Here is a 12,403-nt window from a genome sequence, read left to right on the forward strand (position 1 = left end):
ACTGGGAGTAACCTTAATTCCTCTGCTAGCAAGCATATGTGTTAAAAGATCAATACAGAGTCTTTTTTTCTTTAGGCTCAGTATGGCACGTCTTCTTAATGTAAAGATCAATACAGAGTCTTCTTTCTTTGGACTCAGTATGGCACATCTTCTCAATCTAAGTTCTGTACTATCCACCTTCTTACCCTACTTATCCTCTATAGGGGGGTCTGCAGTACCCTGGTGGAGTCCTATCCGTCCCGAGTGTGGGGGTTCTCAATGGGGGTGGGGGGCTTACCTAGGGGAATCCTGTTCCAGGGGTTCCCAAAGGTGTAGACGGAGTCGGCGAAGACTATCCACCCTCTTCCTACGGTGGAGTCCTATCCATCCCAAGAGTGGGGCTTACCTAGGGGTCCCTGTTCGGGCGCCAGATGCCGGGGTCCAACCCCAGCAGGTCCAGGGGTCCCCAAAGGTGTGGACGGAGTCGGCGAAGAAGGAATGATACGGAGACAGTGTTCAGTTGATCAGCAGCCTATCCAGGATCTCCAGCCAGGATCTCCAGCCAAGTTCTGTGTCCGTGTTGTCTTGCTAGGTTCTCCAGCCAGGTTCAGTGACCAGGTTCTAGTCAGGTTCTCTTGCCAATTTCTGTAGTCAGGTTCAGTCCAGGATCTTTTGCCATGTTCTCTCCCTAGGTTCTGTCTCTAGGTTCTGAGGCCAGTTTCTGTCCAGGATCTTTTGCCAATTTCTGTAGTCAGGTTCAGTCCAGGATCTTTTGCCATGTTCTCTCCAGCGAAGTTCTTCTGTCTCTAGAGAACGTTCTGTGTAGATTCTGTGCCTAGGTTCTGTCTCTCTCAGTTCTGTCTTCTTACATCTGTATTTATACCAGTTGATTCCAATCCTATCAATCTCTATTTCAAAGGTTAGGGCGTTTCTTATCTCCATTCCAGGGAGTAAAGATTATGTAGCTTAAGCATGATTGTTCGTAGTTAAAGTGATTAATTACCCACCTGGCACTTAGTTAAGAGGTTTTATTCCCTCCCTAACTTCAGGGGAAAATCCCTACCTGGGGAAACAACCTTTCTCAGAGACCTTGGTTAAAACACATAGTGCCAAGAAGGTGAGCAAACATATTAAGAACAGTATGCCATATATGCCAGGTCCCTTGAAACAGCAAGCATGGACCAGCTCCCGGCAGGCTTCCTTACTTAAAATAGATCATTATTATTATTATTATTATTATTATTATTCTGTATCTCAGCCCATTCTTTGTTTTCTTTAGCACTCAATAGAGTTTGTAATGATTTTAATTTTTTGTGTTTCTCCCACCATCAGGTAAACTTCATGAGAAAAATTACCATGTTTGTCTTGTTCATCATTATATGCCTAGCACCTGGTGAGATAGGGCTCAATAACTATCTTATGACACCCATCTTATGACAGCAATAATAATGTTAAAGAGAATCATCAGCTTTATATTCTAACTTGTTTATGTTTAGTGGTTTCTGAAAACTTTCCTATACATACTCTTATTTCAAAGTTGAATTTCCAAACTGCCTAATGAAATGAATAATCAGTCATTAATCTTTTTATATTTTTGATGGGCATTTATTAAAGGCATTGCCATATTTTTGAGTTACAAATCTGGATACCTGGCACAAAAGATGAGCTGTTCAATCTAATTTATGGTTACCATTTTCCTTTTTCTCGTATTTCAATATTTTTTGAATTCCTTTTTCTTAACCTAGACCCCCTTTTTCCCTTACCATACATTCTAGCTTCTGTGATTCCTTTACTTCTTCCGTACTCCCTATTCTTTAAGATAGACAAAGTTGTATCTAGCTACCAAATTAAAATTTGTGCAAGATTTAATTCCAGTCTTCCTAGACTATGTATTATCCTGAGCTGGATTAAGATGACAGGACCTTGGGCTTATTTCTGAGATTCCTGGCCACTTGTGTGTTAGGAGCCACTGAGTTAGTTGGACTCCTGGTGACTGTACAAATAGTGATGTCTACAGTGTCCTATCCTCAGTAGCCCTGCCCAGCGCCTGTGGACCTTGCCTGTGGCTTCTTTTAGGGAGTCAGTCCATGTCATGTTTGGTCTCCTCTTTATGCTGCTTTCTGTCTTTTCCAAAGAACCCTGCCTTCCCATGATGTGCCTAAAGTAGGATAGCTTCAGTTTTGATACTTAGCTACCATGATTCTAGAAAGTAACCCATAAAGAGATTTTAAGTTGATCTAAGTTAATTAACTGAGATTTGTCCCTATCTGTGCTCATTTTCCTTCTCATCCTATATAATAAAAGGCTAATATGCAAATTATCCCCTCAACCAGGATTTTGGCCAGGGGGCGGGGCTGGCCAGCCAACTGCCTGAGGCCCCTCCCCCTGGCTGGCCCAGCCTGATTGGCCCAATCGGCCCGATCAGGGCAGATTGGCCGGACCCCACTCAAACACGAATTTGTGCACTGGGCCTCTTGTTATATTAAAGAACTAACTCTAATTATTGGATATCTATATATATAAAAGCCTCTGCGACCAGCGCAACTGAAACAACCAAATGGATGAATGAACTGGCTGCGTGGGGTGACCAGGCCAGCAGGGGGGTTGGTGAGGGACAACCAACTGAGCAGCAGGCTGCATGGGGCGACCAGGCTGGCAGTGGGGGCAGTTGGAGGTGACCAGGCTGGCGGGGGGTGGGGGGGACATTGAGGGGAGACTAGGCCGGCGGGGGAGGCAGTTGGGGATGACCAGGCTGGCGGGGGGGGTAAATTAGGGGTGATCAGGCAGGCAGGCCAGTGAGCAGTTAGGAGCCAGTGGTCCCGGATTGTGAGAGGGATGTCTGACTGCCATTTTAGGCCTGATCCCCAGGCCGATCTCCCTTCATCACAACAGCCCTGCTAAGATGGGTGAGGGCCTTCTTGTCTCTGGACTACCTTCTACAAAATGCAGGTGATTGACAAGGTCTCAGTGGAAGCTCCAGAGCCTCCCCTGGCCCAGCAGCCCGGCAGGAGGAGGCCCAGGTATGTGGGGAAATGTAGAAAGAAGGGGCGCAGCCTGGCCTGGCTGTGACCCAGGAGCCCCCACAGTAAGACAGTTCTTGCACGGGCTCCATATGCCAGGATCAGGCCTAAACTGGCAGTCGGACATCCCCTGAGGGGTCCCCTTTTGGAGAGGGTGCAGGCTGGGCTGAGGGGGACCCCCCCGCGAGCGTGGGCGCGCGCACACACACGCAGACACAGACACACAGAAACACAGAAACAGACACACACACGCAGACACATAGAAACAGACACGCACACAGACACACACAGACACAGACACACACACTCAGACACGCGCGCTAATTTCGTGCACTGGGCTTCTAGTAATTATAAAAATATCTACCCTCAAACTCTGCTCCCTTCTACTTTCTTCCCCTCAAAGAGTTTCCCTGTTGAGATATTTTGGCAAAATCAACTAAAGCCAACAGTAGGAAGTAAGGGTTCCAGGGTAAATTATACATAGACTTTCTTGGTGGAAAGAAACAGAAAACTGAATTTATAGAGTTTTCAGGATATATTTTGGGGCAATAGATAAGAAAACAGAATCCTAGATTTACAAAGAATTTTAAAGCTTTAAAACTTAACTTACATTCAGTTTTTAAAAGTATGAGATTCTATATATAAAAAACTAAAGATTGTTAGCAAAACCAAAACAAAGCAAAGATACCATGGACCACACGAATGCAGATTTAATCCTTCCTCCCCATTTATCTGGCTCCAGACAGTTATATTTATATGCCGGGGTCCTGCCCCAGCAGGTCCAGGAGTTCCCAAAGGTGTAGACGGAGTCGGCGAAGAAGGAAGGACACGGAGACAGTGTTCAGTTGATCAGCAGCCTAGCCAGGATCTCCAGCCAGGATCTCCAGCCAAGTTCTGGTCTGGATCTCCAGAGAGGTTCTGCTTAGGATCTCCAGCCAGGTTCTGTATCCATGTTGTCTTGCTAGGTTCTCCAGCCAGGTTCTCCAGGTTCTCCAGCCAGGTTCTGTAGCCAAGTTCCCTCGCTAGGTTCTCCAGCCAGGTTCTGTCCAGGTTCTCCAGCCAGGTTCAGTTACCAGGTTCTAGTCAGGTTCTCTTGCCAATTTCTGTAGTCAGGTTCAGTCCAGGATCTTTTGCCATGTTCTCTCGCTAAGTTCTGTCTCTAGGTTCTGAGGCCAGTTTCTGTCCAGGAACTTTTGCCATGTTCTCTCCAGCGAAGTTCTTCTGTCTCTAGAGAACGTTCTGTGTAGGTTCTGTGCCTAGGTTCTGTCTCTCCTCGTTCTGTCTTCTTACATCTGTATTTATACCAGTTGATTCCAATCCTATCAATCTCTATTTCAAAGGTTAGGGCGTTTCTTATCTCCATTCCAGGGAGTAAAGATTATGTAGCTTAAGCATGATTGTTCGTAGTTAAAGTGATTAATTACCCACCTGGCCCTTAGTTAAGAGGTTTTATTCCCTCCCTAACTTCAGGGGAAAATCCCTACCTGGGGAAACAACCTTTCTCAGAGACCTCGGTTAAAACACATAGTGCCAAGAAGGTGAGCAAACATATTAAGAACAGTATGCCATATATGCCAGGTCCCTTGAAACAGCAAGCATGGACCGGCTCCCGGCAAATTCCCCCTTTTTTATTTTTTAAAAGCGGGCATTAAAAAGAAAACCCCGAAATGCTCTCTTGTATCCATTTTAAGAGTGGAATGGCGCTTTCCGCTATTACCTGAGTCCTGATCTATCACCCCAGGGAGAGCTTGCCAATCCTGCACTTTCCCGGGGTGGAAAGGCTGCAGTGGGGTTAAGGATAAGGCTCCTTGGGCCTACCTCCTCCCATGCCTTTACATTTACCTTTCCTTCCTCAGAAAAGCATGGACATACTTCTTGTATAAAACGTTCTGTCTGACTGGGAGTAACCTTAATTCCTCTGCTAGCAAGCATATGTGTTAAAAGATCAATACAGAGTCTTATTTCTTTAGACTCAGTATGGCACATTTTCTTAATCTAAAGATCAATACAGAGTCTTCTTTCTTTGGACTCAGTATGGCACATCTTCTCAATCTAAGAATCAATACAGAGTCTTCTTTCTTTGGACTCAGTATGGCACATCTTCTCAATCTAAGTTCTGTACTATCCACCTTTTTACCCTACTTATTCTTTATAGGGGGGGGTCTGTAGCACCCTGGTGGAGTCCTATCCATCCCGAATGTGGGGGTTCTCAATGGGGGGGGGCTTACCTAGGGGAATCCTGTTCCAGGGGTTCCCAAAGGTGTGGACGGAGTCGGCGAAGACTATCCACCCTATTCCTACGGTGGAGTCCGATCCGTCCCGACTGTGGGGTGCTTACCTAGGGGTCCCTGTTCGGGCGCCAGATGCCAGGGTCCAACCCCAGCGGGTCCAGGGGTCCCCAAAGGTGTAGATGGAGTCGGCGAAGAAGGAATGACACAGAGACAGCGTTCAGTTGATCAGCAGCCTAGCCAGGATCTCTAGCCAGGATCTCCAGCCAAGTTCTGGTCTGGATCTCCAGCGAAGTTCTGCTGTTTATTGTCTTGTTACATCCGTATTTATCCCAGTTGATTTTAATCCTGTCAATTTCTATTACAAAGGTTAGGGCGTTTCTTATCTCCATTCCAGGGAGTAAAGATTATGTAGCTTAAGCATGATTGTTTGTAGTGATTAACTACCCGCCTGGCACTTAGTTAAGGAGTTTCATCCCCTCCCTGACTTCAGGGAAAAATTCCTACCTGGGGAAACAACCTTTCTAGGAGAGGCATCCCCTCCCTGACTTCAGGGAAAAATTCCTACCTGGGGAAACAACCTTTCTCGGAGAGGTGACCTTGGTTAAAACACACAGCGCTAAGGGGAGCAAACATATTAAGAACAGTATGCTATATACGCCAGGTCCCTTGAAACATATGCTATGCAGATGTTTCTTTCCTGCAGCGACTGTGTCAAGCAGCAAGGATGGACCGGCTTCCGGCATTTATACATACGAAAAATATCATAACAGGAGGAATAAAGAGTTGAATTTTGCCAACAGGAGAGATAGGTCATTCGTCTAATGTGTCTTTTTTTCACCCCTTCCTTCACAGCAACAAAATGAGGTGAACAGCAGCAAACTAGACAGGAAGTGTAAGTGTTATTTAAAAAAAAAAAAAAGCGAAGAAATGAGAAGGTTAAGAGATAGGTAGTGATGGTCAGAGAAGGCCTTTCTGAGGAGGTGAGTTTAAGCAGAGACCCGAGTGAAGATTGAAAGCAAGTCATGCAAAGTTTAGAGCAGAGCTTTCCTGGCAGAGGGAATGGAATGGCAAGTTACTTGAGAGTGAATCAAGTTAGAAGGGCTGAAACATTCAGAATGGCTGGAGGAAAAAGGAAGAGTGAGTGGTATGATGTAAGATTAGAGTGAGTGGCAAGGGTTACATAAAGAACCTTTCAGACCTTGGTAAATAGTTGGATTTTTTTAAAAATAGAAATTGTTTTATAGGATCATACAGATGACTCTGATCTAAAGCTTGAAACAGCTTTCTAAAAAAAGTTGTTTAAATATACTCCAAATAATGACTTCACTGACAAATTTCTCTTGTATTTAATGTCCACTACACTTTGAGACATGACAGAGAGGTGGTGTCCTAATGTAAGTTCTACCTAGTGTCCATCATAAGGGAATAGTATTTTTAAAGTGAAAGGTGATTGGGTGTACCCAACTAAAGATTTAATCAACCACTTATTTATAGACAAACTCTAAGCAGATATAAAACTTTTTTTAGTCTACAAATTCATGCCTGTTCACATATTGTTTCTAATTACATATCTTTGAAAAGGATGGTCTGTGTATCAGATGTACTGGTGTAGTTTCAGATCCTCCTGAAATGATATAACGTGATAGCCCAACTTACTTCATTTTGCATTGAGGACTTGCTTCTCTGCCTATCATGTAGATTTTTGTTTCTTCCTTTCCCCATTCCAGCTGACACCCCAAGAAAAGCCCAGCCTCAAAATAATTAGGTACCTAAGTAAGTCCATGGTTTTTTCATTCTCATATATATAATAGGTATATGCATACATATACATAATAGGTAAACTGTCTCTGCCTAATGAACTTACAAAATTAATAATAAACAGATGATTAAGGAAAGTGATATACATGCTGTTAAAGGACTTGTAGATGAAGAGCTTTCGTTTTTGACAGAAAAAAAATGGGAAATGAGAATGTGCCTGATAGGCCTCAGTTTTTCTCATGCATGGTCAGAGTAAAGAGAAAAAAGCCACTTTTGAAGAGTCATCATGATGAAAAACTTCTTAAAAGAAGTAACGAGATTTCAGTACATATTAACCTGCGGTAGGTTTAATTGCAAAGGTCTTGGAGTTTTTGTTTGATTTGGGGGGGAGGTGAGGTAATATTTAATATAAGTAAGACTGAATTGGGCCAGCTGAGCCAAATTAGGGCAATAAGTTACATTATTTCATCAATGAATGATGAAAATAATTTGATACGTTTTTTTCTTTTATTTCAGGCCTTTTTATGGTTATCATGAGAAGGAAAGACACTTTATGAAGATATATCTTTACAATCCTGCAATGGTGAAAAGGTACAAAGTTAAATGAAATAAAAATATGGATAACTATCACCTAATTATTTTAATAATAAAAATACTTGATTGGTAGCCCCTAACTGCTTCTTTTCTGTCTTAGATTTAGAGAGTTTGTGGAAGTAGATAAGGAGACATGATGGCTGCCATGTATGATCTTAGTGCCCCGTTAGCCAAGCCAGGTGTTCAATACCAAGAGATACAGTGTCAAAGCAAGAGGAATGTGTGAGAGTGAGGCCAGAGTGGAAGGGCTTCTGAGAGATCTCAGAATCCTGTTGACTCCTTGTTTAGTCCTTAGTAAAATTTTATATCCTGGGTTTTTGTTTGTTTTGTTTCTATTTGGTTTTCTTTTCTTCTTTCATTAGATCTCTCTTAAGATCTATAGCTTATTCTCTCTATCATCCTGGAGCCAGTGTTATAGAGGACGGGAAGAGCACATATAGAGAAGATTTCAGTAGCCGTCTCAGTTATCAATTTCCGGTCAGGGCACATGCCCAGGTTGTGGGTTCAGTCCCCGTTTGGGTGTATATAGAAGGCAGCTTGATCAGTTTCTTTCCCACATAAACATTTCTCTCTCTCTCTCTCTCTCTCTCTCTCTCTCTCTCTCTCTCTCTCTCTCTCACACACACACACACACAAACATTTCTCTCTCCCTCCCTCTCCCTCACTCTTCCTCTCTCTAAAATAAATAAAAACATATTTTTAAAAATAAAGTATAAGATATATTAATAGATTTTAAGGTAACAGTACAAAAAAGTTATTGATACGGTTTCAAATTTCACATTGTTGCTAACCTTTAAGAAATTACCACTCCACTCTTTTTCTATGTTGTATCAGAGAAAATCGTCATTTATCTGAAAAGGTAATTTAGTTGCCCTTCTTTTTTCCAACTACATATTTGTGTGGGGTTGGATGAAATATCACAGTAGATTGAGCAGAAGCAGATGTGAGAATCCAGCTATCTTCTATTAGAACAGACAGAAATTTGTAAACATGTGAAACAATTATTCTTTTTCTTACTAAATTGTTTTTTGTTTTAGGAAATATAGTTATTTTTTATAAAATAATATATTAACATAATGGGTTGTTTTAAAATCAATAGAACAGTTTCTTTAAAAGTTATGTTTTAACTTTCAATATGGTAAGTATTAATGGAAATAAACCACATAAACAAAAGGTCTCTGGTGCTATAAATAATTTTTAAGAGTGAAAAGAGGTCCTGGGACCAAAAAGTTTTAGAACCACTGGAATAAAGCTCTCGTAATTTCCTATCAAATATTCTCAAACTCTATGTACATTTATTCTCTCCTTTTAGATGCCTATTACAATGAAAGATTTCCCCCCTCACCTCCAAAGCTCAAGATCCACCCTCTTTGACCTTTTCTTCTATCAGTTATCCTTCCGCTCCTTCCCCCACACATTCATACTCATGACACATACACTCATACTCATAGCTATTCTCCCTGAAGGATTTATCTATACTTTGTGTATCCAATTTCTTACCTCCCATTCACTCATTAACTTACTCCAAATGGCATCCACCCCAACCATTCTACTGAAATTGTTTTCATTAATTAATGTTGCTAAATCAAATTAACACCTTTTTGTCCTTACCTTTGACCTCATGTCAATGCTTACAGTGTCTTAAAATAATCCCAAATGTTGTGGAGTTTTTTTTTATATAAACCTCTCGTTTTCCTCATACCTATCTGATCAGTCATATCTATGCCACTTTGTTGGTTTCTCTTTTATCATCTGTGGGGTTCTGGGGTTCCATCTTGAGCTTTTATCTTTTCTCTCTATACTATTTCCTCACTCTATAGCAGGGGTCCTCAAACTACGGCCTGCGGGCCACATGCAAATACAAATGTTGTATTTGTTCCCGTTTTGTTTTTTTACTTCAAAATAAGATATGTGCATTGTGCATAGGAATTTGTTCATAGTGTTTTTTTTTTAAACTATAGTCCAGCCCTCCAGTGGTCTGAGGGACAGTGAACTGACCCCTGTTTAAAAAGTTTGAGGACCCTTGCTCTATAGCCTTATCTGCTCCCAGGGTTTTGTTTTTGTTAATCTTTATCTATTGGACTTTTACATATATATAAGTAGCCTAAATTTCCCTCCAGAGCTCCTGATCAGTATATCAAATAATCTGATAAATAGAACAGCATTGTAGTTAAGAGTAAGGGCTCACAAGGCAGAGAAAATTTGGGTTGAATTTTAGCTCTTCTGCTTTTTATTTGTGTGATTTTGTTGTTTTTTCTTTTTTTTAAAATATATTTTAATGACTTTTTACAGAGAGAGGAAGGGAGAGAGATAGAGAGTTAGAAACATCGAAGAGAGAGAAACATCGACCAGCTGCCTCCCGCACATCCCCCACTGTGGATGTGCCCGCAGTCCAGGCACACGCCCTTGACCAGAATCGAACCCGGGACCCTTCAGTCCGCAGGCTGACGCTCCATCCACCGAGCCAAACCGGTTTCGGCTATTTGTATGATTTTGGACAACTTTTTAATCTCCCTAAGATTCAGTTTCTTTATTTCTAAAATGGGGATGATAGTACCATAGGTTTGTAGTGAGGAGTACTTGAGATTAAGCATTTAAAGCACCTAACACAGTATCCGGAGCATAGTATCTAACATTTTTAATACCATGTTAATAAAATTATTCTTATCCTCTTCATTATCATTTATTTCCAATATTTTCATAGAAATCTACCTGAATATCCCATTATGCCTAATTCCCAGTATGTCTAAAACTTGGTTTGTCTTTATTCCCCCTCCACAAAATAAAGCCCAAACAAACCTGTTTCCTTCTGGTCCTTTCTATTTCAATAAATGCAGCACTATCAACTAGATGCTTAAGCAAGAAATGTAGGCATTGCCCTAATTGGTTTGGCTCAGTGGATAGAGCGTTAGCCTGCAGACTGAAGGGTCCCAGGTTCAATTCCGGTCAAGGGCATGTACCTTGGTTGCGGGCACATCTCCAGCAGGTGGTGTGCAGGAGACAGCTGATGGATGTTTCTCTCTCATCGATGTTTCTAACTCTCTATCCCTCTCCCTTCCTCTCTAAAAAAATCAATGAAATATATTTAAAAAATAAAAAAAAGAAATCTAGGCATTATTGTCAACTCCTGTGTACCTTATCCTTCACATCTAGTTAGCTATCAAGGCCTGACCATTTATTTCTTATATCTCTCCTGAATCAACACATTTCCTTAAAGCTATCATCTTAGTTTTTTCACAGTAGCCTCTCCCTAGTGTTGTGCATTCTCTAGCTAACCTGGTTATTTAACTTTCCTGCTGTTCACAGGCAATTGCACTACCTCTTCTAGTGTCTTAATAGGCTCTGTATAATCTGACTTCTCATTACCTCCCTAGCCACCCCTTCTCACTACAGTTCTGTCACCATACCTCACTCAATGGTTTCAGTTCAAGAGTGAAACATGTTTCTTGTGACACTTTGCATGTGCAATTTCATTTGCATGAAATACTTTTTTCCTCAGACAAAAAGTATCTCCAGTTTACTATTAAGTCTACTTCTTAGAGAATTCTCGATTAGTGTCCCTTCTAGATGTTTCCTATACTTGCCTTGAATAGCACATACACTATTTATAATTGCCTGTTGTTTGTAGGAGAACAACTCAGAGAAGTAAAAAATATTAAAATGGTAACATCTCTGAGTAGTGGATTGAGTCATGTATTCTTTAGAATTTTTGTATAATCTTTTAAAAAATTTTTCTTAATTTTTAAAAGAAAAGGCTTATTGTAAAAAACTTTTTGACTTAGGCTTTTTCAATATAGTTAGTATTAAGTTAGTTTTAGAAGTCAAAATACTCTTCACTGAAATTTTTGTCATTTTTAGAGCACATGGCTTTCTTTAAAACTTGATTTAAACTTAATTTCTTATAAAATACAAATTTCTAGTAAAATTGAAGTAAAAAATTTTGTATGCTAATATGATGTCTTTTATTCACTATTAGTATAATCATTGTTTCACTTAACATTCTAGGAAACATAATTTTATGATATAACTTTTTCCCCCCTAATTTAGGATATGTGAACTTTTGCAAAGTGGAGCCATAATGAATAAATTTTATCAGCCTCACGAAGCGCATATTCCCTACCTCCTACAGCTCTTCATTGACTACAATCTGTATGGAATGAACTTAATAAATCTAGCTGCTGTCAAGTTCCGAAAAGCAAGAAGGAAAAGTAAGGTTAATTTTTCAAGTTCAAATTAACGCTTTGAAACAAGAGTTATGAAATTGATAATTTATAGAATAATATACATTTATATTATGAGTGCTGAGTAGGTAAAGAATAAAATACACAAAATGGTATTAGCATTTATTAGGAAAAGAATCTCAAGTGAAATTTGTTTTGTAACAGCTTTATTGAAGTATAATTCACATACCACACATTTCACTCATTTAAAATGGAAAACTCAGTGGTTTTTAGGATATTGACAGTTATACAACCATCACCACAGTCAAATTTATAATATTTTCAGTATCTCTAAAAGAAACCCTGAATCCTCAACAAAACTCTAGCAAATCGAATCCAGCATTACATTAGAAAGATCATACACCATGACCAAGTGGGCTTTATCCCGGGGATGCAAGGATGGTACAACATCCGCAAATCAATAAATGTGATACACCACATAAACAAACTGGGAGATAAAAACCATGTAATCATATCCATTCATGCAGAGAAAGCATTTGACAAAATCCAACACCCTTTCTTGATAAAAACCCTCAGCAAGTGGGAATAGAAGGATCATACCTCAACATAATAAAAGCCATATATGACAAACCCACAGCCA

The 12,403-nt window shown here is 40.5% G+C and overlaps 1 protein-coding gene across 22 annotated transcripts in view; it reads left to right on the plus strand.

Annotated features, from left to right (window-relative positions):
• REV3L (REV3 like, DNA directed polymerase zeta catalytic subunit) overlaps positions 1-12,403 on the plus strand; it is a 171,382-nt gene that overhangs the window by 58,206 nt on the left and 100,773 nt on the right. For 19 of the 22 annotated variants that reach the window (XR_004968980.1, XM_036318172.1, XM_036318174.1 and 16 more), the window contains 2 exons: positions 7,505-7,579; positions 11,630-11,790. Coding sequence is in view for 21 of the 22 variants with exons in the window: in XM_036318172.1 (XP_036174065.1) it covers positions 7,505-7,579; positions 11,630-11,790 (236 nt within the window). In the remaining variant the exon portion in view is untranslated. Of the gene's footprint in view, positions 1-6,149; positions 6,211-6,973; positions 7,004-7,045; positions 7,330-7,504; positions 7,580-11,629; positions 11,791-12,403 lie in introns of those variants that run through there. The other 3 variants (XM_036318170.1, XM_036318169.1, XM_036318163.1) reach the window with 3 other exon arrangements.

Source organism: Myotis myotis, unplaced genomic scaffold (genome assembly GCF_014108235.1).
Source record: "Myotis myotis isolate mMyoMyo1 unplaced genomic scaffold, mMyoMyo1.p scaffold_m19_p_7, whole genome shotgun sequence".
Taxonomy (NCBI): Eukaryota; Metazoa; Chordata; class Mammalia; order Chiroptera; family Vespertilionidae; genus Myotis; species Myotis myotis.